The sequence below is a fragment of the Lissotriton vulgaris genome, chromosome 3_1 (genome assembly GCF_964263255.1).
Source record: "Lissotriton vulgaris chromosome 3_1, aLisVul1.2, whole genome shotgun sequence".
In the NCBI taxonomy this organism is placed as follows: Eukaryota; Metazoa; Chordata; class Amphibia; order Caudata; family Salamandridae; genus Lissotriton; species Lissotriton vulgaris.
In genome coordinates, this window is record NC_141689.1 from 1,837,096,278 (window position 1) to 1,837,124,242 (window position 27,965).

Genomic DNA, 27,965 nt, shown 5'->3' on the forward strand with positions numbered 1-27,965 from the left:
CACATCTCAGAAGCTCAAAACTATCATATACGACCATTGGGATCTCCTAAAGAATGAAGTGGACTTCAATGGGATATTTAACAGCAAGCCCATCTTTGCCTACAAAAGATCAAAAAACCTGAAGGAGTTGTTGATGACTCCGACAAGAGAAACTGAGGAAACTCATAGAGGCATGAGGAAATGTCAAAATTGTGCACATTGCTCTAATGTGATTGAAGGAAAATTGTTACACCATCCACAAACTGGTAGCGAGATAAATCTACATCACAATGGAGACTGTAATTCTAAAAACTTGATTTACTACATAAAATGTCCTTGTGGAAAAATTTACACAGGAAAAACTGAAAGAAAATTGAAGATGAGGATTTCTGAACACAAAAGCACTATCAGAAATAAGAATATGAAAAGCAATTTAGCCAAACATTGGATTGAGAACGGTCATAGCATAGCCCAGATTAGGTTTTCCATTCTGGAGGTAGTCAAGATACACGAGGGAGTTTATCTCACCAGATCGCTCCTCCAGAGAGAAATTCATTGGATCAAATATTTATCTACACAGGAACCGAAGGGTCTTAATGAAAAAATCGATTTATCTTGTTTCCTATGATTCCCCTTCATTCAGGATGCTGTGCCGAGTATGATGTCTGTACTTTATCGCTATAGTCGTTATATTTTACTGATTGGTAACAATGACTGCATTATTCATGTGCTTGTATATTTTTTTCACATTTTTTTCACATTTTTATTTCGAGTCACTAGTTTTGTGGTTTACAACGCTTCGGTTTTTAGATTCTACACCACTCCAACATGGCGCTGTTTAGCAAGTGGAGTTTTGAACGGACAGTCCGTTTTTCATGTTGATTACCGGCTCCGTGTATAGACACGAGAGAGCCAAGTCACTCAGTATTCACTGTTCCCGAAGAGTAGCAGTTGTAAGCGAGAGAGAGTTGTTTGCAGTGCATCAGGATTGAAGAGCAAGGTGAGCTTTGTAGCGCGAGGCAGCGTGGTGGATAAGCTCAGCAGCAGGGTTATTTATCCCGGTTGATAGCTGATGGTTTCCCTGTCATTTGTAGGAGGAGAACGATTACTGGGTGCGTGTGAGAGTTGTTTGAACACTGGGTCCATTGTGTTCAAGGTAAGAAAGATTTTAGGTTCCGTTTTCCTTTTTGGTCTGTTACACTTTATAATAGGGTTAGAGAGATTACTTTGCGTTTGTGTCTTGTGTTTACAGAAGGATAAAGCCTTAGAGGAGCGTGATTTTTGTAAGTAGATTTCAGCGTTTTGTTTTTCACACACACAGAGGTGTTGGTGAAGGCTTTCTTTTTGCAGTAATGTTACCTGCTTTCAATAATATATATGGTTGCTTCATTGTATTGAATTCACATGCTGTAGAGAAGATTGAGTTCATTGTATTTTGTATTTCATTTCCACAGGCCCCCGAAGAAGAGCTCCATTGAGCTCGAAATGCATTGGGCACAGACAGAAAGAAATGTTAAAGTTTAAAGAATTGACATCTATTTTTGAAATGTGATGATGTAAACATTTGTGTTGATTTAATAACAGATTTTTGTTGTCAAACTCATGTAAAGAGTTGAGAGAAAACATTCGCCTACTAATGTACAAATACAATTATATTTTTTTTTAAACAACGTTGAGACTGTTTTAAGAGTTTATATGTTCAGCGGTTCCCGCTAAAAAGCAACAGTGCGCTAAGGTTAAGTGTTGCATACACTTAAGATAAGGTTGCTTCCCTAGGCACCACATACAAATAGAGTGAGTCTCTTTGGCCGACATTTGCCGTCCACGAGACCCACAAGTTTTAGACATAGGCCTGTCTGGATCCGCATTGACAGCATAGAAAAGAACAAACTGGTATGAGCAGAGGGCTAATAATGACTCCGTCTACAGCTCATCCGGTGGACGATGTCGCTACGGAGTTGCTCGACGCCTTCTAGTGACGCGTAAGGGTACTGCTGTAAAAAAAATCCAGATCCAGTTTGGTGCCTGGGGAGAATTCTAAGGCAAGGAATCTGCGGCTCGATACCACTATCCGATTGTGTGTTTAATACTTGTGGAACACAAAGCAGAAGGAGATGCCAATGAACAAAACCTCTATGCAATATAAAGTCCAGTCCTAGCCAGAACTGCCCTGATAAAAACACAGGGAAAAGTCAATGTCCTATGGTGAAAACATAACGAATACTCTATTAAAAAGAAGATGAAGACAACAATAGCAAGTATTTGAATAGAAGAAGGCTTTCCTTAGGAAAAAGAACTAGAGATAATACTCTAGGATATCCCTAACATAAGTACTGACATAGGAGTAAAAATAAAGCCAAATAATCAGCAGGCCATACTTACATAACAGTATGGAACTATAGTGGGATCATACCACTTAGGAGAACAGCAGCCATCAAACTCGGAGTATTGCAAGTTGCCTTAGACACCAGCATTAATTAACAGTAGTATACAGTTGAATGAGATATTAAGTATGAAAAAGAAAACCCCTGATAACCTAGAGAAAACCAAGGTTATACGTGACCTTAATCTATTAATAAAGATCCATCTACAGATGATCTAGAAAAAGTCTCCCATATTGAAACTTCATCAACAGAGCTGAAGGAGAAAGTCACGACTTCTGCACCAAGCAGTAAATCATAATCAAGAAAGCCACGTATTGTGGAATATACTTTAAAGAATAGATCTTCACTGAGAAGAATTCTGAAGCCCATAATTTTCCTAGAATTCTAAATTACCAAAACTAATGGCATGAAAACGTGTAAAGAATCTCCAGGTTATCTAAACAAGCATAAACCTTTGCATTAAGTAGAAACACCACACTGGTTGTCACCAGATAAAATACATATTGCAACTCAGTCAAGCATAAACACTTCTCTCCAAACTAGTCAGAAAGAAAAAATCCACCAGAACATTCAAAGATCTGTCTAGAGGGTTTTGTCACACCGACCAGCTCTGAATTGCCGAATCAGCCGGTTCAACAAATAAATATACACAATTCCACGTCGAATATATGATATTATCCCGCTGTATTTCCCCCCGCAGGGAATCACAACACGGTCGTTACAACGACCACGTTGTGATTCCGCATACCATTACTCTTCAAGTCTTAACAACAACTTGCAGAGGGGGGCGCTGGATGTTGGACTAGTATAATTTACTATTCCAACTCCAGTCTGTGCGGACAATAGGGAAGGTGTTGGATTTTAAACTAACCTCCATTATCATGCCAGGTGGATAAAGTAAATCTGAAACTGTAGACGACTCAAGTACAAGCCAATTTTCCTCCAAAGGAGACTGGACAGCAATGTCCAAAGGGTTTGAACACCCTATATTCTCCCCTTCACCAGCAAAACTGTGCATTCCCATAGGAGAAGCAGAAACAGGTTGTATAAGGGCAGATGGAGAGTTGCCTAAAACAGACGGCTCCATCGGCGCCGCTGTCCAGCACCGTTGTGGTATCATATTAATGTCGGAAAGAGTAGTTATGGGTTCGGCGTCAATCAGTACCACTGACTTCATTGACTGCCCTGATCCCCAAGGGCTTTGCACAGGCGCTGCCTCGAATCTGACAACGGATTCAGAGGGCTCAATTGTCACTGAGAGCAAACCTGCTGATAAAGGTGCAGTCAGGGCACCTCTCCCCTGCTTGCAACTTGAATGTGCACCAGAGGGGGGGCCCAAAGACTTAATGCAGGGAAATGTGATATTCCCGCATTTGGGCTAGTCACCCTGGCTCCAGGATATTTAGGTAGGCGTGGGGTGGATTCATCTGAATGCTCTGCAACGGAAGGTTGGGGACGGTATCACAAACTAACTCATGTTTCAACCACTGTTGCTTCCGAACCCTCCTAGACATAGACGGAGACGGCTCATTCCCTGAACGGCTCTTAGACTGGTCTCTGGACTTCGATGAAGACTGATGATACTGAGGTGCATCAGATAGTCGCGCCACTAAAGGTTTCTTTTGGTGCTCTCTCAAAGCCTTCGACCGAAGATGCAGACAGGAACGGCACTCCTCAGAGTCATGGTGTTCTTCAAGGCACCACAAACAGATAGTATGAGGATCAGAGATTGACATTTGTCTGTCACAAGATCCACAGGTTTTAAACCCCGAAGACTTTGCAAAACGTACTGTTTACTTGACAAAATGGGTAAAAAGAACCCCCTTCAACTGCTCCGGATCGCGTTGGAAGCGCGGTAAAGAAGGAAATGATGTCCGCGAGGGGATTTATGGACTCTGTTGACATTACAACCGATGGATGACGTTGAAATGGAGTCGCGCAGCACCCTTAAACGACACGCAGACGGGCTATGGGAAAAAAGTGTCAGATCCAGTCTTGTGCTTGGGGAGTGCAGGAGGTTGGCTTAGTGTATGATGCTCACTTAAAGGAGTGCTGCACCTTGCACTGATCCAGGCAACCCTTATTGTGACTTTGGTGGTCTTTGATAACCTTAAAAGCTCTCAAAAGGGTAGCTGTTGAGAGCAGCCTTCAGGCTTATACTTAAGCAGTGTAAAGCAAATTGTTTTACCACATTTAATCAAGAGAGTAGATTAGATGACCAAGAACCACATAGCGTTTATGAAAAAGAAATCTATTTATTACACCACACAATCACTACGGCTTGGTACATCTCCTTGTTCAGAGATATCAACAATACACATAAGAATACTTCAAGGAAATCAGGTATGTATAACAAATATACAGTGGTATCCAGGGGGAAACCAAACCATATACTAAATAAGTGGACTGCAAAGGAGAACGGGACTTGGACCAAAGGGGTTAGAAGAGCTTGGAGAACCAGGAACCACTCAATTTAAGTACCCAGGAACCCCAAGGGGGAGTGGGGGAGGGGGGCAGAATGGAACCAAAGCTGCGCGTCCAATAGAGGTCAAAGGAGAAGTCGCGGTTGCAGTTTTAAAGAAAATGGACCCTTCCCAGAGGACCTGAAGAATTCCTTTGGAGGACGGAAGGACGGAAGGTTGGGGTACCAACTCACCCATGGATGCCCAAGGAACCAGGTTACTTGCCTCAGGGAAGCCGGGTGCATAGGGAAGAAGTGATGTCGGAACCTCTTGTAGACGACAATAGGCAACTTGGGAAGAAAAGCCTCTGGAGAAGTCTCTGAAGACGGCTGGTGGAATCCATGGGTTGGTTCTGGAAGAGGAGAACCTGCATGCAGAGGGGACAGAGTCTTTACCACTCTCAGGTGACTAGGTGGAACGGAAGCACAGTGCCCCCCATTGGCAGGAATTTCCAACAAGCTGACGAGGACCTCATTGTTGCAACTCTGGGGACCAGGTGACGCTGTGGAAGACCAGGAGCCATACAAGAGCTGTCCCACGTCGGATGTCGGTGTCTAGGTGGTCGGTGTCCAGAAGGAGCACCAAAAAGCCCTGGTAGCCGCAACTGGCGTGGAAGACGAAAAGATGCAATCGTTAGGACCAGCAATATCCAAGGGACTCGCCATTTTCAGGAGAGTCAGAGCAAACAAGCAAGCAGGAGAGCCCACCACAGCAGAAGAAGACCCTCGAGGTGACCCACAAGCCAAAGGCACAGGACTCCCAAGACGACCTCAGGCAGCTCACCAAAGATGGAGGCCCTTGATGCAAGGGATGCAGGGAGGATTCGAGGGATGAAGTGCTGGAGGCTGGAGCTTCTTGCAGCCCAAAGATCTCTGGAGTGCAGAGCCAACAAGCGTTTTCAACGGCAAGTGGAAACGGTGCACAGGGGTTTGGTCCCAGCGGCTTCGACAAGAGATACTGTCCTCCAAATTGGGGGGAAGAAAGGTTAGGCCTTGGGGGAACCACAGAACCACCACCTGTGTTGCTGCGCTTCGGGAAGTCTGTAGGATACCAGGAGCAGCAGACCGGTCAGCTTTGATGCAGTGCCTGCAGATGCAGGGGAGTGACTCTTTCACTCAATGGGACATTACTTCGGATGTCCTTTGAACATTTTTGATAGGGCTGATTTTGGTTTCCAGTCTGGATATGCCTCCCATATTTTTGGACCAACAACTAATAGGGTCTGGTAACATGCATGGCCTCTGGCTCAGCAGACACGGTTCAAAAGAAAACAATGTACAATGGTAGTCGAGTTTATTTCAAGCAGCCCATATGATCATCTGGTAGGACATGACAGTTTTCGGAGCCACAAAGTGAACACAAGGTATTGGTTACCCATAACATATGTCAAATAATTTATTGGGAAATCTTAGCCTGGCCTGATAGGCAAAATCAAATAACGTTACTGGGTTCTTTTTTTTGTGTAAATCAAGGTTGCGTAGGTCATGCTTTGTGTCCATAGAAGGGGTACTACTTAGTTTGCTTGACCATCTGAAGACCCTCTGCTAACCTTGTCCTCAACTTTACAAAAAAGTTCACAAACCTCTGATGCCCAAGGATGTCTTACCTCTGGTCAAATGACATGGCCATGGAACGTATTCCAGCGTCGCAACCTGGGTAGGCAAACAACTGCTTGAGATCGCACACCTGCCATACCATGATGACACCACTATCCCCTCCTGTGAGCAGGTACTGACCATCCCGACTCAGCTGAATTGCCTGAAGTAAGACACAATAAAAAGATACATTTAATAAATTACTTTACGAAAACAGGCAACTTACCCAGTGCTTGTTAAGTGGTGCCAAACATGAAATCACAATCTAATAATGAATGCCTCTTACGTATTCAGTACAAGTTATTACAATAGCAGAACTTTTTCTTTTTCTACTATTGTCAGACCTCATTTAGATTACACAGGTCTACTGGACCCTAACTATGGTGTCTGAGGTAGGTTGCCACTAGTGTCCTGAGGCTGTCCTACTAGGGCTCTGCAAACTGGGTCACATACAACCGTTTCCACATTTGACTCTCAGGGTAGAAGGGGTGAACAGTTATAGGCTACTCAAGGAGGTAGTGTGGTGGGCACAAACCCAGAACTCAACAAGCCTTAAACAGACATCTTTTAAGGGAAGTGACAGGTAATAGCCTGTGGACTACCTACCTTATAGGGTGTTGAGACCCTCTATATGACCACTCCCTGTGGGAAGTAAGCATAGCCCTGACCCTAGAATGCTAATTCTGTCCAAAACAAGATGGAGGAATCTGAAAAGTGGGGTCCACATCAGCTGGCCCACCGTACGGGTGGTGCTGGCTGAATGTGGGTACACCTCCTAATCTTACTAATTTTCCCACTTGACTTGATGCCAAAAATGGCAGCAGGACAGGGGAGGGAATCTCCACTATCTGGAGAGGCCTGGGCCGAATAACAAAGGTAGCAAGGGACTTAGAAGCTCACTGTCCTGGACTGCACATCCTGTGTGGAGGAGGTGTGAACATGTCCTCCCAGAGCAGGCTTTTTTCCTGGCCGCTGAGAGCGAAAGCTCTCACCTCATGACATCAGAAACCGGTCTACGTTGGCTGGCTGGTCGAGGCCAGTCAGTCAATACACTAGTAGTCAGTGGGTTTTCAGTGGCTACCTCTAAGTAGCCCTCTGGGTGCACTGCTTAATAAATCCTCCACTGGATCAGTGTGGGTTTATCTACACAAGGTGTTTGGTACCAAACACCTTGGGGTACATCATGCAGCTGGGGAACTCGTTATTAGCCCATGCACTCGTCATAGCTTCCCTGTCTACTTGTAATATCTAAGGTTCTGCTAATATCGCAGGGACTCATGCAGATATGCCCACACATGGGCAATAGTGCACCCTGCATTAGGGTTTTAAGGCCTGCTCTAGGGGTGAGTTACCTGTAGCATACATGCAGTGTTTTGCTAGCATGGCACACAGGGGTATGTGCCATGTCGACTCTTCATTTTTCTCTGCACCAAGACATGCAGGCTGTTATGGAAAATTGCATGAGTTTGGTAAGGGACACCTTAGGGTGTCAAAATTTGTGCTACTTCCCTTAGAGACCCTCTTTAGTTTCAAGGCCCTAAGTACCTGAGGCGGGTCTTACAGGGATCCTAAAGGGGTGCAAATTATGGACCAAGAGTACAGTTTAGGGAAAGAACACCGGTACTGGGGACCTTGTTAGCAGGAACCCAGTTTAAGTTCAGTCAAAGTTGCATCACCTACCAGGCAAAAAGTAGGGGGCACTGCAACAAAAACCCAGTTTCATACAACATATTAACGCAATAGTGAGTTCAGTGCTTGTATTTTAGAAAACAAGTGTTTTAATCACACAGCCATAATAAATACTACACTATATAGTTTAAGAATACAGGATAATACCCCTGATCATAATTCCCCTGAGCATGAATTATGCATAAGTGCTGATTAAGTTTTCCACCAGTCCAAAAACATAACCCGTTCATTTGTGTTATCTCCAGTGTTGCAATTGGTAGAAAACAGTCTCAATTCCTCACACTCACCTCAGAGCGATGAAGCAGCCTGGTCCCAACTCCAGGTAGAGAAGTCTGTGCTATTTGCACACTGTTTGGGTGGAGAATACATGGTTAGCTGAGTGCAGTCCATATCTTTGGCGTGCACAGCCCCATGGGGCCTACTTCTGGGCACACACAGAAAAACTTGGCAGTTGTAGCCAAACCCAGGCTGGTTCAGGATTCATGGAGTATGGCAATTGTAGGGACAGGATTAGAGAACCACACCAGCTGTAGCCCAACAAGGGCCAACGTAAGATTCAAGCAGCCAGACAGCTACAACCTGCCACAGGCAAGCACAATTGTAGGAAGCTGGCTCTCTATATACTATACCAAAAAGAGGTATAGTGTGCTGAGAGACTCGAGGATCACCACAGGTTTACAGAAGCTAAAGTAGGCAACATTAAAGCTCTCTTGTGGTAGTGTGGGCGAGCAGATAGGCTTAACAGTGGAGAGTGTTAAGCATTTGTTGTACACACAGTTTCAATAAATGAGAAACAACCACAATGGATAAATCTGAAACCAATTTATAAAAATAATACCTGGTTAAATTTATTTTGTAGAACCACAATACTTCGTCTTAGAAAAATATGTTTTGAAATAGAAACTCTTTTCAGTATCAAAATCGGACACTTAGTGCAATTTTCTGACTTTGCAATGTTAACCTATGGGAGGAAGTGAACATTCTGCATACAGATAAGTAACATTGACTCACAGAACCAGTCTTCGGGAGTTAAGGTCATAATTGGGAAGGTTCAGTTCAGCACCAACAGTACACCACCTGCAGCACAGGGGCAAATACAGTGTCGGGGGCCCGGTACAACTCAATGAAAAATGGTGCTATCAAACAGAGGCTGCTTACAGGTAAGAAGCAGCGGCTTGGGGAGCCAGTCTCCAGGGGTTAAAGCAGGTACGGGGCAGGGTCCAAAGCAGCAAAAACACTAAACCACCAGTGGCACAGGGGCAGCCGGGTGCAGGTTGCCAACACAGCGTTGGGTTCCCAATGTAAAGCAATGGAGAAAGGCAAAATCGGAAAAGGGTTGTAGGCTCAGGCCAGGAGGCCAGTCAAAGGAAAGCAACAGCTGGAGAGGTACGTTTCGATGTTCAGGACGTAGGGACACCTTTGGTCTGTTTCACCAAAGCCCAGGGGTGGCGCGTCCACGGGTGTCTTTTGATGTCGGAAATAGCTTTCTGGAGCAGGTCGTGGTTGAGGGGATCTCTGTGCAGAGGCTGCAGGCAACGTTGAGGAGTCTGGGCGGGGTCAACTCACATGGACTCGGGCTCTCGAGCATCTCTGGGACCAGTGGGCTACTTGAACTGGAGGCGTAGAGTGCAGAGGTGGAACCAGGAGCAGGGTTTTGTGGTTCTTCAGATCACAGAGGCCTTGCTTGTAGTTTGTTGCTGGTGAATAGATCCACTGTTCTTGGGAGATCTTGATCATTGTCAAAGGCAGGCACTTCCTTCCAAGGTTTTGAAGGTCGCTGAGCAGCAGGATGCGTCGTCTTTTGCAGACGACTCCTCGAGGGCTGTAGACAGGCCGGGAGAGCTGGGACCAAATCAGTAGTTCTCTGTAATCATCTCTGTAGGTGTGACCCTGGGGTGCCTACACCCTCTATTATGCCCACCTACTGTGGGAGGGAGACATAGTCCTTGCCATGATTGAATAAGTCCCACTATCTTCAAGCTGGTGGGCACTGAAAAGTGTACTTCACCTCGCCTTCAGCATCTATGGGGTGGAGGTGACAAAGGGGACAATTGCAACAATCAGTAATCACAAGTAGAGCATGAAAATATGTTAATTTACTATAATCCTAGTTCTCCTCCAGGGGAACCCTCATCAAAGTCATAAGCACTGAATTGGCCAGCCTGCATATGCAATGCTGGAGTACGAATAATATATACACAAATATAAAAATATGTGCACACTTTTTCAGTAGAAAAGTGTCCTGCAAACAGAGGGAAAAAACAGCTGTTGCAGTTTAATAGGATAAAATTTTATTTATTTTCAGTTTACAAAACAAACACATTACACCAGTTACTAATTTAGCAAAAGGTGACTAGAAATATATTTCTTTAACCTTTGTTGAAAAGGTAAAAGAAAGGAAGGGCAATACTGGCAGAGAGGCTGCCGTAGAACTTAGAGTAAGATCTGGCACGGTGCCTTTAGGGCCCCAGTCTTCCTCCTACGTTCCATCATGCCTCACAGGATCCATTACTGAGAATACTGTTAGCCTTCTTGTCTGGTGACATAGGAGACCTACTCACGGCTTTGGTAAGGGTTCCCCCTTGAGGAGAACTAGAATTTCAGGTAAGTATCTTTTCTTTCGCCGTCAGGGGACCCACATCAGTTGTCATGAGCATAGAGTTTAACAGAACGGCCGTCCCAAAAGGCAGGCAAGAGAGGGGAAACTGCTTCACCCATTGCCCAATAGAATCCTCAATGAAGTTTTACCTATCGAACAAGTTACTTACCTTCGGTAACGATATATCTGTAAGAAACATTAGTTAGTGTTAGATTCCTTACCTTAGAATATCCCCAGGCGTCAGTCTGGATCCGGAAACTTTTGCGTAGCAGTACCCCTGCGCGTCGGTAGGCGTCGTCTGCAGGCGTCCCCTGCGGCTCCGCGTCCGTCGTCGGCGCCGTGCGCCGTGATGACGTCGCTGGAGTACATAGACGCCGCCTCCGCGCGCTGACGTCAGTTCTTTGCACACAGCTTTTCCGCGCCAGGAGACGCAGAGCCATGAGAGAACCAACACTGGTGCCATGTAAAAACTAGGGCCCTGAAAGGGATGACCTTAACCCTAGGTATCAGTTCGCAGAACGGGGAGGATGGGTGGGTTCGGTAAGGAATCTAACACTAACTAATGTTTCTTACAGATATATCGTTACCGAAGGTAAGTAACTTGTTCATCTGAAAGAAACACGTTAGTGTTAGATTCCTTACCTTAGAATACATACCCCAGCAATACCAACCCCGGTGGTGGGTCTGCGAACCAATACAAAACTACACCAGAAAGTCCTGGAGGACAGAACGGCCAAAGAAGCCATCCCTCCGGACTTGACTGTCCAGGCAGTAGTGCCTCGCAAAGGTGTGCAGCGAGGCCCACGTAGCCGCCTGGCAAATGTCCTGCAAGGGGACTCCCCGGCCCAGGGCAGTAGTAGCCGCCGTGGCCCGAGTGGAATGGGCCCTCAGCCCAACAGGAGGCTCCTTCCGAGCCAAAGAGTAGCACGCTTTGATGCAGAGGACGACCCATCGAGAGATGGTTCGTTTACAAACCGCCCGTCCCTTCTTCGCACCCACGTAGCCAACAAACAGTTGGTCCTCCACCCGGAACTGGCGTGTGCGATCCATGTAAAATGAAAGCGCACGTTTTGGGTCCAGACGATGGAGCCGCTCTTCATCCTTTGAAGGATGCGGAGGCGGGAAGAAGGAAGGGAGGGTGATGGACTGCCCGATGTGAAAGGCCGAAACAACCTTGGGCAGGAAAGAAGGTCTAGTCCTCAGAACCACCTTGTCAGGATGAATGGACAGGAAAGGAGGTTGGACAGAAAGAGCCTGGAGCTCACTCACCCTCCTGGCAGAGGTGATGGTAACCAGGAAAGCCGTCTTTAAAGTCAGGAGACGGAGAGGGCAAGAATGAAGGGGCTCAAAGGGAGCACACATCAGGAAAGTTAGAACCAGGTTCAAATCCCACTGAGGCATCACAAACGGAACAGGTGGAAACATGTGAGTGATGCCTTTCAAGAATCGAGTTACAATCGGGGATTTGAACAAAGAAGGCTGATCAGGAAGCCTCAAAAAGGCTGAAAGGGCAGAAAGGTAGCCCTTGATAGTGCCCAGAGCAGAGCCCTGCTGGGCAAGAGAAAGAAGAAACAGAAGAACCTCCGAAAGAGGGGCAGAAAGAGGGTCCACAGCCTTTGCTGTGCACCATGCCACAAATCTGTTCCACCGACAGGCGTATACCGACTTAGTGGCGGGACGCCTGGCTGCCAGAATAACATCACAGACTTCAGGAGGCAAGTCAAATGGCCTCAACTGCCGCCGCTCAATCTCCAAGCATGGAGGTGGAGACTGGACAGGTTCGGGTGGAGGACCGTCCCCTGCTGCTGCGACAGAAGGTCCTCCTGAAGGGGCAGGCGGATCGGGGGACCGACTGACATGCTGAGTAGCTCGGGATACCAGTACCTTCGAGCCCAGTCCGGAGCCACAAGGATAACTTGGGCCCGGTCGCGCCTGATCTTCTTCAGCACTCTGGGCAGAAGTGGTATAGGCGGAAAGGCGTATAACAGACCGCAACTCCACTCGCGCCGAAAGGCGTCGCCGTGCGAGTGCCGTCTTGGAAACTCCAACGCGCAGAACTGATGACATTGCGCGTTCTCTTCTGTGGCGAATAGATCTAACCAAGGCTCTCCCCATTGCAGAAAGAGGCCTTGCGCCACGACCGAGTTCAGACGCCATTCGTGATCCATCGAGCACCGACGGCTGAGTTCGTCCGCCCTGGCGTTCAGAGAACCTGCCAGGTGTTGAACCGTCAGAGTCACGCCCTGACGTTCCAGCCATTGCCAGAGGCGCAGAGCCTCCTGGCAAAGGGTCCACGACCCCACTCCGCCCTGTTTGTGGCAGTACCACATGGCGGTGGTGTTGTCGGTGAACACCTGCACTACACTCCCGTTGACAAAGGGGAGGAATGCCTTCAGTGCCAGACGAATCGCCCGCAGCTCCAACAGATTGATATGGAACCGGGACTCCGCCGGAGACCAGATGCCTCTGATCTCTGCCTCTCCCAAGTGGCCACCCCAGCCCTGGAGGGACGCGTCCGTCACGACAACGTGCTCCGGTTGGGGAAGGGAGAGGGACTTGCCCCTGACCCAATCGCGGTCCGTAAGCCACCACTGCAGTTGTCTCGCAGTGCCCTCCGAGATCAAGACGTGGTCGGACAAGTTGCCCTGATGCTGGGCCCACTGAAACTTCAGGTCCCACTGCAGAGCCCGCATCCGCCACCTGGCGTGATGCACCAGAAGGATGCAGGAAGCCATCAGTCCCAGCAGCCGCAGCGTCAACCTGACCGAGACTCGGGATAGCGGCTGAAAGATGGGAATCAAAGCCTGAATATCCCGAACCCGCCGTTCCGGAGGATAAACCCAAAACTGCGCCGAGTCCAGAACCGCTCCGATGAAAAGGAGCTTTTGAGAGGGACACAGGTGTGATTTCGGCACGTTGATGGAGAACCCCAGGTCGTGCAAGAGGTCTGCCGTCATCTGAAGGTGGTGGACGACTGTCTGGGGCGAGCCCGCCTTCAACAACCAGTCGTCTAGGTAGGGGAAGACTGAAACCCCTAACCTGCGCAGATGGGCTGCGACCACCGCCATCACCTTTGTGAACACCCGTGGGGCGCTGGTAAGGCCGAAGGGGAGCACGATAAACTGAAAGTGCTCCTGGCCTACCGTGAACCGCAGGTAACGCCGGTGGGCCGGCAGGACGGGGATGTGAAAATAGGCGTCCTGCAAGTCCAACGCTACCATCCAGTCTTGCGGGTTGTGGGAAGGTGGCTACCTGACTATGGTTACCCCAGATTTTTTGCCTGTGTTTAGCTGGTTTTCGACTTAGTTGGCCTGGTTCCCTGCTAATCAGGGCCCCAGGCTATCTGCTCTCTCTGTAAAATGGATTCCATGTACCCTAGGTGCATAACTAGATTGGCTTGGGTCACCTTATCAGCCCCTGTACAGAGCACTATAGGTGCCCAGGGCATAGGTGCATCCAAGGCCTACCAGGGGCTGCAGCATATCTTTTGCCACCCCTGGCTGGCTATCTAAATTGACACAACTGGCTGATCCCTCAGCTGGGGCAAGTGGGTGTAATCACCCCTTGCTTAGATATAGTATACCTATATCTAAACCTATATCTGGACACATATATAGCCTGTAAGCCACTCCTATGGAAGGCCTCATCAATCCTGGAGGCAGAGTGCGTGGTTTTATGTGAGATGGTGCTCTGGCATGAGCTGAGCCTGTCTGCAGCTGTCGGGAACAACTCCCTAAGCTGATCCGGGATAATGCCATACCACATACTCTTAAGCGCATTATAATCCTCGCGGTTATATAGCAACTTTGGTTTGGCTTTATCAAAACATGTCGTGTAAGGTGTCATACGAATTGGAATACTATCCCCTCGCCAGTTCTGGCGACGGGGATAGCATTCCACCCTTCTAGAGGGAGAAGACATGTTACTTTACTGAAACGCGGTTGATTTAAAATGAGCCTCAGATCCACAAAATGGATGCCCCTGCCACAGACACGGGTCTGACCTCCTGCTGCTGACCGAAACCCGGCAGAGGAGGCCTGGACAAAGAGTTTCCTGTCACAGGGCGGTGTCAAACCACCCCAGACAGGAGATAGTGGATTGGAGTAGGGAGGTTTCAATGAAACCAGACACTGCCTGGGGAGCACAAGGCTGCCCCTTGCAGGATCCGGCCAAACCGGTTCTGGGGCCTCCCAGCCCCTGTCCCAGCGCGGCCAGGATCAAAGGAGAGGGGTGTAACCACCCCCTTCCTGGGTCCCACCCATAGGAGGGGACCTAGCAGGATGTCCAACCCCCTAGATTCGAATAAGAGGGGGAGCAGTCCCAACGGACCTCAGATCATCCTGAAGAAACATAAGAAACGAAATCTGGACCCTTCGACTTTCTACACGACGTGAGAAGACTGAAGAATCTCCCTTGTGGTCAAGGAGTGACCACCCTGTGCAAACAGGCACCATCCAGCCCTCGACCCTTGCTTTGTTGCAGTTCCCGCCGGAACTCGAGCGACAGAGATCGACGAGATCAAGCTTGCCTGCCTTCTACCTGCCCGATCCACAGTCCCTGCAGAGCTGAGACCCGTGGAGGCGACCGGAAGCGTGGGGCACGCCATCTTGAAAAGGCCACGAGACGCTGACCGTGCGGCCCACGAGTGACCCTCGAAGCTGTACACCGGGGTTTGAGAAGCCCCAGCCCCGAGCTCCACTTGCACCAAAGCTCACCCCTCCACACTCGCTGAGTGCTGCGTGGGGCCCTTCTGCTTGTGTGCGCTCGACGCGTTGGCCCGGTCACTTGCCAGCTGGCTTGTGGCCCCTGTGCCGACGAACTTTGAAATCCGACTTACTTTTCTGGTTGCTCCAGATCTGCACCAGCTCCTGTAAAAAGGAGCACCCACTCTGACCCTCCTGGTTCGAGTGATAAGCAATCTCCCGGTTCCGCGTGGATTGCTTTTGCCAAGTGCTGTTTGCTACAATCTTCAAGCCGACGGTGCTGACGGCGAGAGCCTACGTGGGACAGATCGTGACCTGCTCCTGGACGTCGCAGATGCCCCAGAGCCCACGTGACAGCGGAGAGAAGCCTATCGACAACCGCCTGATTGCGCCCGACATTGCCTGGTTCCGTCCTGGTTCCACCCTGGTCACTGCTGAGTGACCCAGACTCTGTCCCCTCTGCTTTCAGGTACTTTTCTACATCGATCCACCCTTGGATCGCACCGGACACTTCTGCTTCACAGCGCCTGCAGCTGCAACAGCTCCAAGCACCCAGAACCTGCGTGACAGAACCCGACGCCACTTCGACCCTGTGCACCCACGGCCTGTGGGTGAGGTAACTTCGCAACGCCGGTGTCTTTACACTGGTACACACCTCTAGGGTCTGTGTCTAAAGTTTTGTGTTCCTAGGTTCAGCGGAAGTATCTTTTTATTCACTTTAACTGACTTTTACGCACCATTGACAGTGCATTGGTGCGCGCTGCACTTTCCGTGCTGCACCCGTCTCCTGTGGGCTACTCCCGACTTCTTCATTGCTTGTCCTGACTGCTCCCAGCGAATCTCTAGGCCCTAGGCCTAACCATTGTTCGTAAAGTGTTACTTATACCACTTTTTTGATATATGGTCTGAGTGGCCACCCGCCCTCATCCATAAACGTGCAACTTTATATGTGTAACAGTGCTTTTGATTTAACGCTTGTGCCCCTTTCCTCATAAAGAGTACTGGGGAGTAATTTAGAAATAAATACATATATTTTTATAATATATACTTGTGTGGTGTCCTTTCATTTGATTACAGGATTGTATGTGGTAAAACAGCTCGCTTAACACGACCTCTTAAGTTAAGCCTTTAAGGCTGCTTAGTCCATGCTACCACTAGGATAGCTTGTCTACAAGGTTGACTTACAACCTGACATCTTTGGGGTTTGTTTGGACTGATAACCAGTGGTTCCAGAATTGGAAACACTACCTATCAGGCCAACTTCTCACATTGGTGTGCAGCGGTGCGGATTTGAGCTTGCTGTTTGTTTTACCATTGCAATCTTTATCAAATTGAAAGATCACATCAAGTACCTCTAGGTACATATAAATCAAAAGCTTAGCATATTAAGTTCTACTGAACTTAGTAGTTGTAGATTAAAGGGATTAGCACACCCTGACTACAACTCACTAGCAAGGTACAGTAGGAAACCACTTAGTGTAGGTAAGTGCACCACTTACACCTCACTAGCAGTCATGTCTGATACAGGTAGAGCTTCAGGCTCTGCTCCTGTAGAAGTTGATCCTATAGGGACAACATCCAGATATGACAACCTTAGCCACAAAGACCTGAGTGCCTTGTGCACAGCCAGGGGGCTAAAAAAGGGCAGAGGCCCTACCATTCCTTCCCTAATAGCTCTCCTAGAAAAGGATGATCTAGATAAGGTGAGTCAGGCTCCCTTAGATTCAGGTGAAGGGATAAACTCCCCTGAGAATGAGAATCTTCCAGAAGAAGAGGAGGAGGAAGAGGAAGAGGAAGGCTCTGATGTAGAAGAGCCTGAAGATCAGGATCAGCAGGGAAACCAGGTACAGGTTGCCAGGCTTAACCAGGCCAACTTGGACCTACATGAGAATGGAGAGGGCCAGCACCACTCCAGATCTCATAACCAAATTCTCCCAGGCAACAGGAGGGTGAGATCTCCATCAGGGGACTCTCATCTTTCTAGTGCCTCAAGAGAATCTCAAAGAGGGATGACTTCCTCCCAGAGAAAAGAGCATAGGGCCAGAATGAGGGCTGTCCAACTCCAGATAGAGAGGGAGGAGGTAGCTCTGGCTCAAGCTAAACTTACCTTGGCTCAAGCTAAACTTACCTTGGCTAGGGAACAGAAATTAAGTGGCTTAGATGCCACTGGTGGCAGCAAAATTCCTAAAGAGAAACCCAGGTCCTATGATAGTAGAAACCTGACAAAGATTGTGCCCCCCTATCAGGAAGGGGATGACATCCACAAATGGATGACTGCTCTGGAGAGAGCCTGCATGGTACAGCAGGTTCCTGAGGAACAGTGGGCAGCAATCTTATGGTACTCCTTTTCAGAGAAAGGGAGGGATAGGCTCCTCACTGTCAGACATGAGGATGCCAGCAATTACAAAGTCCTGAAGAGTGTTCTGATAGATGGGTTTGGCTTAACCACTGAACAGTACAGGTTAAAGTTCAGAGATACCCAGAAGACACAGACTCAGGACTGGACTGATTTTGTTGATTGTGCAACTAAGGCTCTGGAGGGTTGGCTGAATGGCAGCAAAGTACATGACTTCACAGGATTGTATAATTTGATTATGAGGGAGCAGATCCTTAGTAATTGTCAAAACCAGCTCTTACACCAGCACCTGGTGGACTCAGATTTGACCTCTCCCCAAGAATTGGGAAAGAGGGCAGATAAGTGGGTCAGAACCAGGATTAGGCCTAAGAATCAGGACAATAACCAGAAGAAGGAGTCTACCAAGCCTCAAGATAAGGGTGGGGATAAAAGTAAAGAAAACACTTCCCCAGGGCCCCAAAACTCCAAGAAGGGGGGTGGGTCCCAAGACACTTCTTCAACAGAAAAAAAGCCTTATTGCCATGCCTGTAAACAGGTTGGGCATTACAAAACAGACAGCTGTTGTCCCAAGAATGGCAATAAAGAAAACATACCTCCAAAGCCAGCTCCAACACCTCCTGTTACTGTCAGCAGTAATCCCCCAGGAAGTGGGAGCACACCCAGGAATCTGGGTGGGTTTACTTTTGGAGCCCAAGGGGACCCTGGCCTATCCAGGTCTCCATCCCCAAATGATCTTGTCTATGAGACTGGCATGGGGTTTGCCAACTTCTCTGTTTGCCCAAATACCTTGAGCAAATATAGACAGGAACCCATCATCAATGGTTTGAAAGTTGAAGCTTTTAGAGACACAGGGGCTAGCATCACCATGGTGGCTGACTGTATAGTCCCCTCTAAGCAACTTTTACCAGGTGCCACATACCAGGTAACAAACATTGATGGCATCCAAACCAATCATCCCATGGCAGTAGTAAGTCTCAGCTGGGGAGGTGTCATTGGCCCAAAGAGAGTGGCAGTGTCACCAAACTTGCCTGTAGACTGTCTACTGGGTAATGATTTGGAAATCTCAGCCTGGGCTGAGGTTGAACAGGAAATCCATTCTAGAATGGTAAATTCCAATGGAAAGGTTAGTGGGGCTGTACTGGCTATAGCCCCAATTCAAGATGTCCTTCCTGACAAGGTTGGTAGGGCTGAGCAACTCTCTGCCCCATCTTTACCAGAAGCTCTTCCAAGACAGAATAACAAAGCTGTTATGATAACAGCAGAAACCCAAACTGAGTCTCCTCCTGAAAAGGTTGGTGGGGCTGTGATGGCCACAGCCCAAACTCAAACAGATATGTGTGTTGTGAAGCCTGAAATGATGGATCACTCCACCCAAACTGAGAGCATGGAGGAGGAAGAGAAATCTCCCCCTCACCAGACAGCAGGACAGGATCAGCCTCCTCAGGGAACTGATCTTACCCCTGATGAAGGAACTGCCCCAGAGGTTGTTAGGCCTGGCCTGACAGAGCCTCTGATGGCAGTGGACCCTTCTCAGGTGGGATCCAGTCTGGAGCAGGTAACCTGCCCCTCTCTACCTTGCCTTAGTCAGCCCAGGGCTGCAGAGGACAAGAAGGACAGTGAGACCCAGAGGGCCCCCTGTCAAATAAAGCACCCCCATCAACAGATTAGGGGCACCAAAACTAGTAGGCCTAGTAAGGTGAAAACTTTAAAAACTCCTGAGGGAGCCCCCTTAAAAATAGTTAGGGACCTCCCACAGATGGATTCTGTTGGGCACAGCCAAACCTGGGACCCAAAGGGCCCAAACCTGAACTGTCCCTCCAGCAAGCCACACAGAGGGACCCAGCCTCCAGCTTTAGGTAGCCAGAGGTTGACCCTGAGAGCTCAGTGCAACTCAGTTGAAGAAAGAAAGGCACATATGGTGGAAGATAATTGGAGGAAGTTGAGCCCAAAAATAGTGGAGCCTCACTTCAATACTCCATATCCAAACCAGCCTTTAACTTTGCATAAACACACCCAAGGTAGTGATTCCCTATGGTGGAGACCCTCTAATACCCCTAGGGGGAGGGACTGCTTAGTGGACCATGAGACAGGGGGTACCCATGCTAGTGCAGGTACTTCCTTATATGGCCACTCAGGCAATATAGGCTTACCTGGCCAAGGATAGCCTTATCTCCTTTCGTTTGGGGGGGGGTTATGTGGGAAGGTGGCTACCTGACTATGGTTACCCCAGATTTTTTGCCTGTGTTTAGCTGGTTTTCGACTTAGTTGGCCTGGTTCCCTGCTAATCAGGGCCCCAGGCTATCTGCTCTCTCTGTAAAATGGATTCCATGTACCCTAGGTGCATAACTAGATTGGCTTGGGTCACCTTATCAGCCCCTGTACAGAGCACTATAGGTGCCCAGGGCATAGGTGCATCCAAGGCCTACCAGGGGCTGCAGCATATCTTTTGCCACCCCTGGCTGGCTATCTAAATTGACACAACTGGCTGATCCCTCAGCTGGGGCAAGTGGGTGTAATCACCCCTTGCTTAGATATAGTATACCTATATCTAAACCTATATCTGGACACATATATAGCCTGTAAGCCACTCCTATGGAAGGCCTCATCAATCCTGGAGGCAGAGTGCGTGGTTTTATGTGAGATGGTGCTCTGGCATGAGCTGAGCCTGTCTGCAGCTGTCGGGAACAACTCCCTAAGCTGATCCGGGATAATGCCATACCATATACTCTTAAGCGCATTATAATCCTCGCGGTTATATAGCAACTTTGGTTTGGCTTTATCAAAACATGTCGTGTAAGGTGTCATACGAATTGGAATACTATCCCCTCGCCAGTTCTGGCGACGGGGATAGCATTCCACCCTTCTAGAGGGAGAAGACATGTTACTTTACTGAAACGCAGTTGATTTAAAATGAGCCTCAGATCCACAAAATGGATGCCCCTGCCACAGACACGGGTCTGACCTCCTGCTGCTGACCGAAACCCGGCAGAGGAGGCCTGGACAAAGAGTTTCCTGTCACAGGGCGGTGTCAAACCACCCCAGACAGGAGATAGTGGATTGGAGTAGGGAGGTTTCAATGAAACCAGACACTGCCTGGGGAGCACAAGGCTGCCCCTTGCAGGATCCGGCCAAACCGGTTCTGGGGCCTCCCAGCCTCTGTCCCAGCGCGGCCAGGATCAAAGGAGAGGGGTGTAACCACCCCCTTCCTGGGTCCCACCCATAGGAGGGGACCTAGCAGGATGTCCAACCCCCTAGATTCGAATAAGAGGGGGAGCAGTCCCAACGGACCTCAGATCATCCTGAAGAAACATAAGAAACGAAATCTGGACCCTTCGACTTTCTACACGACGTGAGAAGACTGAAGAATCTCCCTTGTGGTCAAGGAGTGACCACCCTGTGCAAACAGGCACCATCCAGCCCTCGACCCTTGCTTTGTTGCAGTTCCCGCCGGAACTCGAGCGACAGAGATCGACGAGATCAAGCTTGCCTGCCTTCTACCTGCCCGATCCACAGTCCCTGCAGAGCTGAGACCCGTGGAGGCGACCGGAAGCGTGGGGCACGCCATCTTGAAAAGGCCACGAGACGCTGACCGTGCGGCCCACGAGTGACCCTCGAAGCTGTACACCGGGGTTTGAGAAGCCCCAGCCCCGAGCTCCACTTGCACCAAAGCTCACCCCTCCACACTCGCTGAGTGCTGCGTGGGGCCCTTCTGCTTGTGTGCGCTCGACGCGTTGGCCCGGTCACTTGCCAGCTGGCTTGTGGCCCCTGTGCCGACGAACTTTGAAATCCGACTTACTTTTCTGGTTGCTCCAGATCTGCACCAGCTCCTGTAAAAAGGAGCACCCACTCTGACCCTCCTGGTTCGAGTGATTAGCAATCTCCCGGTTCCGCGTGGATTGCTTTTGCCAAGTGCTGTTTGCTACAATCTTCAAGCCGACGGTGCTGACGGCGAGAGCCTACGTGGGACAGATCGTGACCTGCTCCTGGACGTCGCAGATGCCCCAGAGCCCACGTGACAGCGGAGAGAAGCCTATCGACAACCGCCTGATTGCGCCCGACATTGCCTGGTTCCGTCCTGGTTCCACCCTGGTCACTGCTGAGTGACCCAGACTCTGTCCCCTCTGCTTTCAGGTACTTTTCTACATCGATCCACCCTTGGATCGCACCGGACACTTCTGCTTCACAGCGCCTGCAGCTGCAACAGCTCCAAGCACCCAGAACCTGCGTGACAGAACCCGACGCCACTTCGACCCTGTGCACCCACGGCCTGTGGGTGAGGTAACTTCGCAACGCCGGTGTCTTTACACTGGTACACACCTCTAGGGTCTGTGTCTAAAGTTTTGTGTTCCTAGGTTCAGCGGAAGTATCTTTTTATTCACTTTAACTGACTTTTACGCACCATTGACAGTGCATTGGTGCGCGCTGCACTTTCCGTGCTGCACCCGTCTCCTGTGGGCTACTCCCGACTTCTTCATTGCTTGTCCTGACTGCTCCCAGCGAATCTCTAGGCCCTAGGCCTAACCATTGTTCGTAAAGTGTTACTTATACCACTTTTTTGATATATGGTCTGAGTGGCCACCCGCCCTCATCCATAAACGTGCAACTTTATATGTGTAACAGTGCTTTTGATTTAACGCTTGTGCCCCTTTCCTCATAAAGAGTACTGGGGAGTAATTTAGAAATAAATACATATATTTTTATAATATATACTTGTGTGGTGTCCTTTCATTTGATTACAGGATTGTATGTGGTAAAACAGCTCGCTTAACACGACCTCTTAAGTTAAGCCTTTAAGGCTGCTTAGTCCATGCTACCACTAGGATAGCTTGTCTACAAGGTTGACTTACAACCTGACATCTTTGGGGTTTGTTTGGACTGATAACCAGTGGTTCCAGAATTGGAAACACTACCTATCAGGCCAACTTCTCACACGGGTCTAGAGCAGCCAAGACCTGAGCTAACGTCAACATCTTGAACTTCTCCTTCCGGAGGAAGCCGTTGACGTTCCTTAGATCCAAGATAGGACGTAGGCCCCCCTTGTCCTTCTTGAGCACCAGAAAGTAGTGGGAATAACAACCACGCCCTACTTCTGGCCCAGGAACGTGCTCGATGGCCCCCTTGGCCAAGAGGGCCGTAACTTCCTCCTGCAGAAGTGTCAAGTGGTCCCCCGACACACGGTGGTTCTGCGGTGGCATGGCTGGAGGAGAGGTCTCGAAGGGGAGGGAGTAGCCCCTTCGGACAATTTGCAGCACCCACCTGTCCGAAGTGATCATGCGCCAGTGAGCGTGGTGATGGCGAACCCTGCCACCCACTGGCGTCACATGGGGCCGAAAGCACGGACTAGGAGGATTTTGGGGTAGATGCTGCGGGGGAAGGTGTGGTCTGACCCCGCCGTTGTCCCCGACCGCCACCACGGCGGTTTCCACGGCCGCCACCGCGTTGGAAGGATTGTTGCGGCGCGTGGCTGGCAGCACGTGTGGGGGCGCCCCTTCCTTGGCCACGAAAGGGACGAAACGAACCCGGTTGCTGACGCAGGGTCGAGAGACCCAAGGACTTGGCCGTGACCCTGGAGTCCTTGAAGCGTTCCAGCGCGTGGTCCGCTTTGTCACCGAACAGGTGACAGCCATCAAACGGCATGTCCATCAGTGTATTCTGGACATCAGCCGAAAAATTGGCGGATCTCAGCCAGGCGTGACGACGAATCGCCACCGTCGTAGACATAGCTCTGCCCAGCGAGTCGGTCGTATCAAGACCACACCGAATTGAATATTTCGCTGCATCTCGGCCCTCAGCCACAGCCTGACCGAGCTTTGCCCGCACCTCCATGGGGCATTCTGGCAGCAGCTCCGCGACCGTATCCCACACAGAGTGGGTGTAGCGGCCCAAGAGGCAGGCGGTGTTGCAAGACCGCAGGCCCAAACTAATGGACGGGAAGACCTTTTTGCCAAACTGGTCATACCTCTTGGATTCCCGGTCGGGCGGGGCCGACGGGAATGCGGACTGGGAGGTCGAGGCCTGGATCACCAGACTCTCAGGAGTGGGGTGGGTAGACAGGTACTTGGGGTCGTCCGGACAAGGACGGTGGCGCCTGGCCACGTTCCGATCAACAGGCGCACCTGAAGCGGGCCTGGACCACGTGCCCAACAGAACGTCAGACAAGGCTTCATTAAACGGCAGCAGTGGCTCCAGTGGGCATGACTGCGGTTTGAAGACCTCGGTGAGGATGTTAGGCCTCACGGCCGCGACGGGGAGCTCAAGGTTTAAGGCCTTGGCAGCCCTCATCAGCACCACAGAATAGGCAGCTCCCTCCACCGATGCCACGGAAGGAGGAGAGATCAAACCAGGGTTAGGGGAGTCGTCCAAACCACTGGCATCCCCCAAGTCACCTGTCCAGTCCGGGTCATACTGGCACTCGCGAGCCAGAGGGTCCTCGGACCCCTCCCAACCTTCACCGTACTCCTCATCCTCTCCGTATTCGGAGTCAATGATGAAGACCGGCTCCTCGGGGTTCATGGGCCCCATCGGCGCCGGGACCGGCGTCGAGCGACGCCCGTCCGGCGCCGCGTCCGGCGTCGGAGAAGGTAAGGGGACGGCGCCGGCCGGAGCCGGCGCCGGAACCCCACCGCCGGCCGGAACCGGCAGCGGAGAACCGGCGCCGCGCGGGGGCGGCGTCGGGGGTAACCCCGATGGCAACGGCGCCGGGGAGGCCGGAAGACCAGCCGGCGCCGATCCCGAAGGCCCCTGCGGCGCCGGGGTCGGAGCCGTCGGCGGCGCCGGGGCCGGAGCACCCGACGGCGCCGAGGCAGGGACACCCGAACCGCCAGGGCCCCCAGACTGTAGCACTGGGCCCGAAGGCGCCGTAGGCCCCGTCGGAGAAGCGAGCGCCCTCATGGCCATGAGGAACGCCTCGATCTCCTCAGGCGTCGCACCATGCCCAGGGACCGGAGGGTATGAGGCAGGCCGCGCCGGCGACTCTCGCGGAGCCGCGGGGTTGGGGTCACCCGAGCCCCCGGCCGCATCGCGCGAGCGTCGGGGGGAGTCGGGGGTACGATGACGACACCCCGACTTCTTGTGCTTCTTACCTGACGAGGATGACGAGTGGTGTCGACTTCCGGAGCGCCCGGCGCGGCTCCGCGACCGCTCCCTCGAACGCTCTCTCGACCTCCGGCCGGACCGGGACCGCTCCCGGTCCCGACGTGGGGCCGACACCCGGAGCTCCAGTAGCTTGCGGGACCGCTCCCGCCTAGCCTTGTTGGTAAGGGCCCGGCAGTCGACGCAGGAGTCCACGTCGTGGTCGGGGTCCAGACACCGGAGACAGAGGCGGTGATGGTCTGTGACCGACATCGTGCGCTCACAGTCATCGCAATTCTTAAATCCAGGCATCCTATCAGGCACAATAGAGAAAAAGACAATCGAAAAACTTGGTCAAAGACCGGAGTACTGCTCTTCAGATCTGCGTCCACTGGCGCGGAAAAAAGAAGAACTGACGTCAGCGCGCGGAGGCGGCGTCTATGTACTCCAGCGACGTCATCACGGCGCACGACGCCGACGACGGACGCGGAGCCGCAGGGGACGCCTGCAGACGACGCCTACCGACGCGCAGGGGTACTGCTACGCAAAAGTTTCCGGATCCAGACTGACGCCTGGGGATATTCTAAGGTAAGGAATCTAACACTAACGTGTTTCTTTCAGATTGGGCATTCCACCCTTCAGTGCAAATCAAGACAACGCTGTTTGGTAAATGTATGGACAAGCCTCCATGTAGCAGCCATATAGATTTGTGAACTAGGGACAGTTCTCACTAGATCTGCAATAGCCGCTTTTCCCCTGACTGAACATGCTTCAGGCCTACCATGGAGAGACTTTTTTGCTGACTGGTAACTAAGTTAAATACACAAAACTATCCATCTTGAGATGGATTCTTATGTGATAGGTAGACTAGCTATTCCCGGACTATAATGTATAATCATGTGATCAAATTGCCTAACTTCTTTTGTCCAATTTAGGGAATTTCAAACCCCTATTCACATCTGTGTGAGGGCTCTCTTTCGAATGGAGTTAAAGGATTTGAATAGAAAGTTAATAAGGAAATAGTCTGATTAACTTGAAAATCTGAAATCACTCCAGGAGAAAACTTGGATACGTTTTTGTAGTTTACTTAAGCAGCACCCCTGCGCGTCAGTAGGTGGCCTTGATCGGATGCATTGGAATTACCATTGCAGTATCTATTGAGGCACCACCCATGCGCACTGACACCAGAGTCTTTTCACGACTTTCCACGCCAGAAACGCTGAGCTATAAAGAACACTGACCAGTGGTGTGTCAAAACTCGGGACCTGAAATGGGCCATTAATGTTCCTAGAATTCCATTTGCAGAGCGGGTATGATGGGTGGGTCAGTAAGGAATCTGCAGCTAATTTAGTCTCAACCAGATAAGGCATTACCGAAGGTAACTTGTTCATCTGATGAAGAATTTTAGCCGCAGAATCCTTTCCTTAGAATGGATATCCAAACAATAACATCCCCAGAGGAGGGTCTGCAAACTGATCTCAAATGAGAAAGTCCTGTCGGACTAAACAAGCTAAGTGCCCATAACTGCAGACCTGACTGTCCAGACAGTAATGTTTGATCAATGTATGCAGAGAATTCCAAGTTGATGCCTGGCAGGCATCCATGACCAGAACTTTGCATGCTAACAAAGTGGTGACTGTTTAAGCTCTGGTGGAATGAGCACGTAAACCTTCAGGAGGTTGCTTCTTGGCCAGTGTGTAGCAGATTTTGATGCAGAGCACAAACCATGTAGCAGATTTTGATGCAGAGCACAACCCATCTGGCGATGGTCTGCTTCTGCACAGCCCAACCTTTCTTTGCACCAACATAACCAATGAAACCCGCCTGAAACTAGTGTGCGGTCATGGTAGAACACCAATGATCTTTTTAGGTTCAGATGGTGGAGTTACTACTCTTCCTTAGAGGGATGTGGTGGAGCACAAAAGGTAGATAAGATGATAGATTGGTCTACATGAAAATGGGTGACCACTTTTGGTAGAAAGTCGGCCCTTACGCGAAGTACCACTTAGTCAGGATAGACTGAGAGGTAAGGCAGCTTAGAGGATAAGGAATGCTGCTCACTAACACTGTGGGCAGATGTAATTGCCATAATGAAGCCTGTTTTCAGTGCGAGACGCCTGAGCGGACAATTGTGTAGAGGCGCCAAAGGAGAGCACATCAAGAAAGTTAACACCAAATTAAGGTCCCACTGAGACATAAAGAATGGCGAAGGAGGGAAGAGATGAGTAAGACCCTTCAGGAACTTATGTACAATAGGGGACTTGAACAAAGAGGGTTGGTCAGGCAACCAGATGTAGGCAAAAATCGCAGATAGATAGCCTTTAAGAGTGCCCAGAGCAGAGCCCTGCTGGGTGGAGAAAGAATGAAAAGCAGAACCTCCGAAAAGAAGGGGCAGAAGCACAAGTTACTACTTGTGCAACAATATATCTGTAAAGGTATATTAGTTAGTGATAGATTCCTTACCTTAGAATATCCCCAGGCGTCAGACTGGATCCAGAAATTTTTGCGTAGCAGTACCCTTGCGCGTCGGTAGGCGTCGTCTGCGGCTCTGCGTCCGTCGTCGTGATGACGTCGTACGAGTACTTAGACGCTGCCTCCGCGTGCTGATGTCAGTTCTTAGACACAGCTTTTCTGCGCCAGAAACGCAGAGCTATGCTAAAAACCAACACTGGTGCCTTGAAACTAGGGCCCTGAAAGGGGATGACCTTAACCCTAGATATCGGTTCGCAGAACGGGGAGGATGGGTGGATCGGCAGAGGTGATGGCAACTAGGAAAGCAGTCTTCAGGGTAAGAAGACAGAGAGGACAGTTATGGAGCGGCTCAAAGGGAGCACACAGTAAATAAGTGAGTACAAGATTCAAGTCCCACTGGGGCATCAAGGAGGGAACATGTGTGTGATGCCCTTCAGAAATCTATTTACAATGAGGGACTTGAATAAGGAAGGCTGATCAGGTAGCCGTAAGAAGGCGGAAAGAGCAGAAAGGTATCCCTTAAGAGTGCCCATAGCAGAGCCCTGCTGGGCAAGGGAAAGAAGGAAGAGTAGAACTTTGGAAAGGGGTGCAGAGAGAGGGTCCACAGCCTTTGCTGTGCACCATGCCACAAATCTGTTCCACCTGCAGGTGTATA

The 27,965-nt window shown here is 50.0% G+C and overlaps 1 protein-coding gene across 1 annotated transcript in view; it reads right to left on the bottom strand.

The window, feature by feature from the left end:
* The window catches only part of LRBA (LPS responsive beige-like anchor protein), a 2,444,222-nt gene that overhangs the window by 37,011 nt on the left and 2,379,246 nt on the right, over window positions 1-27,965 (bottom strand). Inside the window, exon 56 of the mRNA XM_086962285.1 lies at window positions 6,432-6,583. Within this exon, the coding sequence (XP_086818411.1) occupies window positions 6,432-6,583 (152 nt within the window). The remainder of the gene's footprint in view (window positions 1-6,431; window positions 6,584-27,965) is intronic.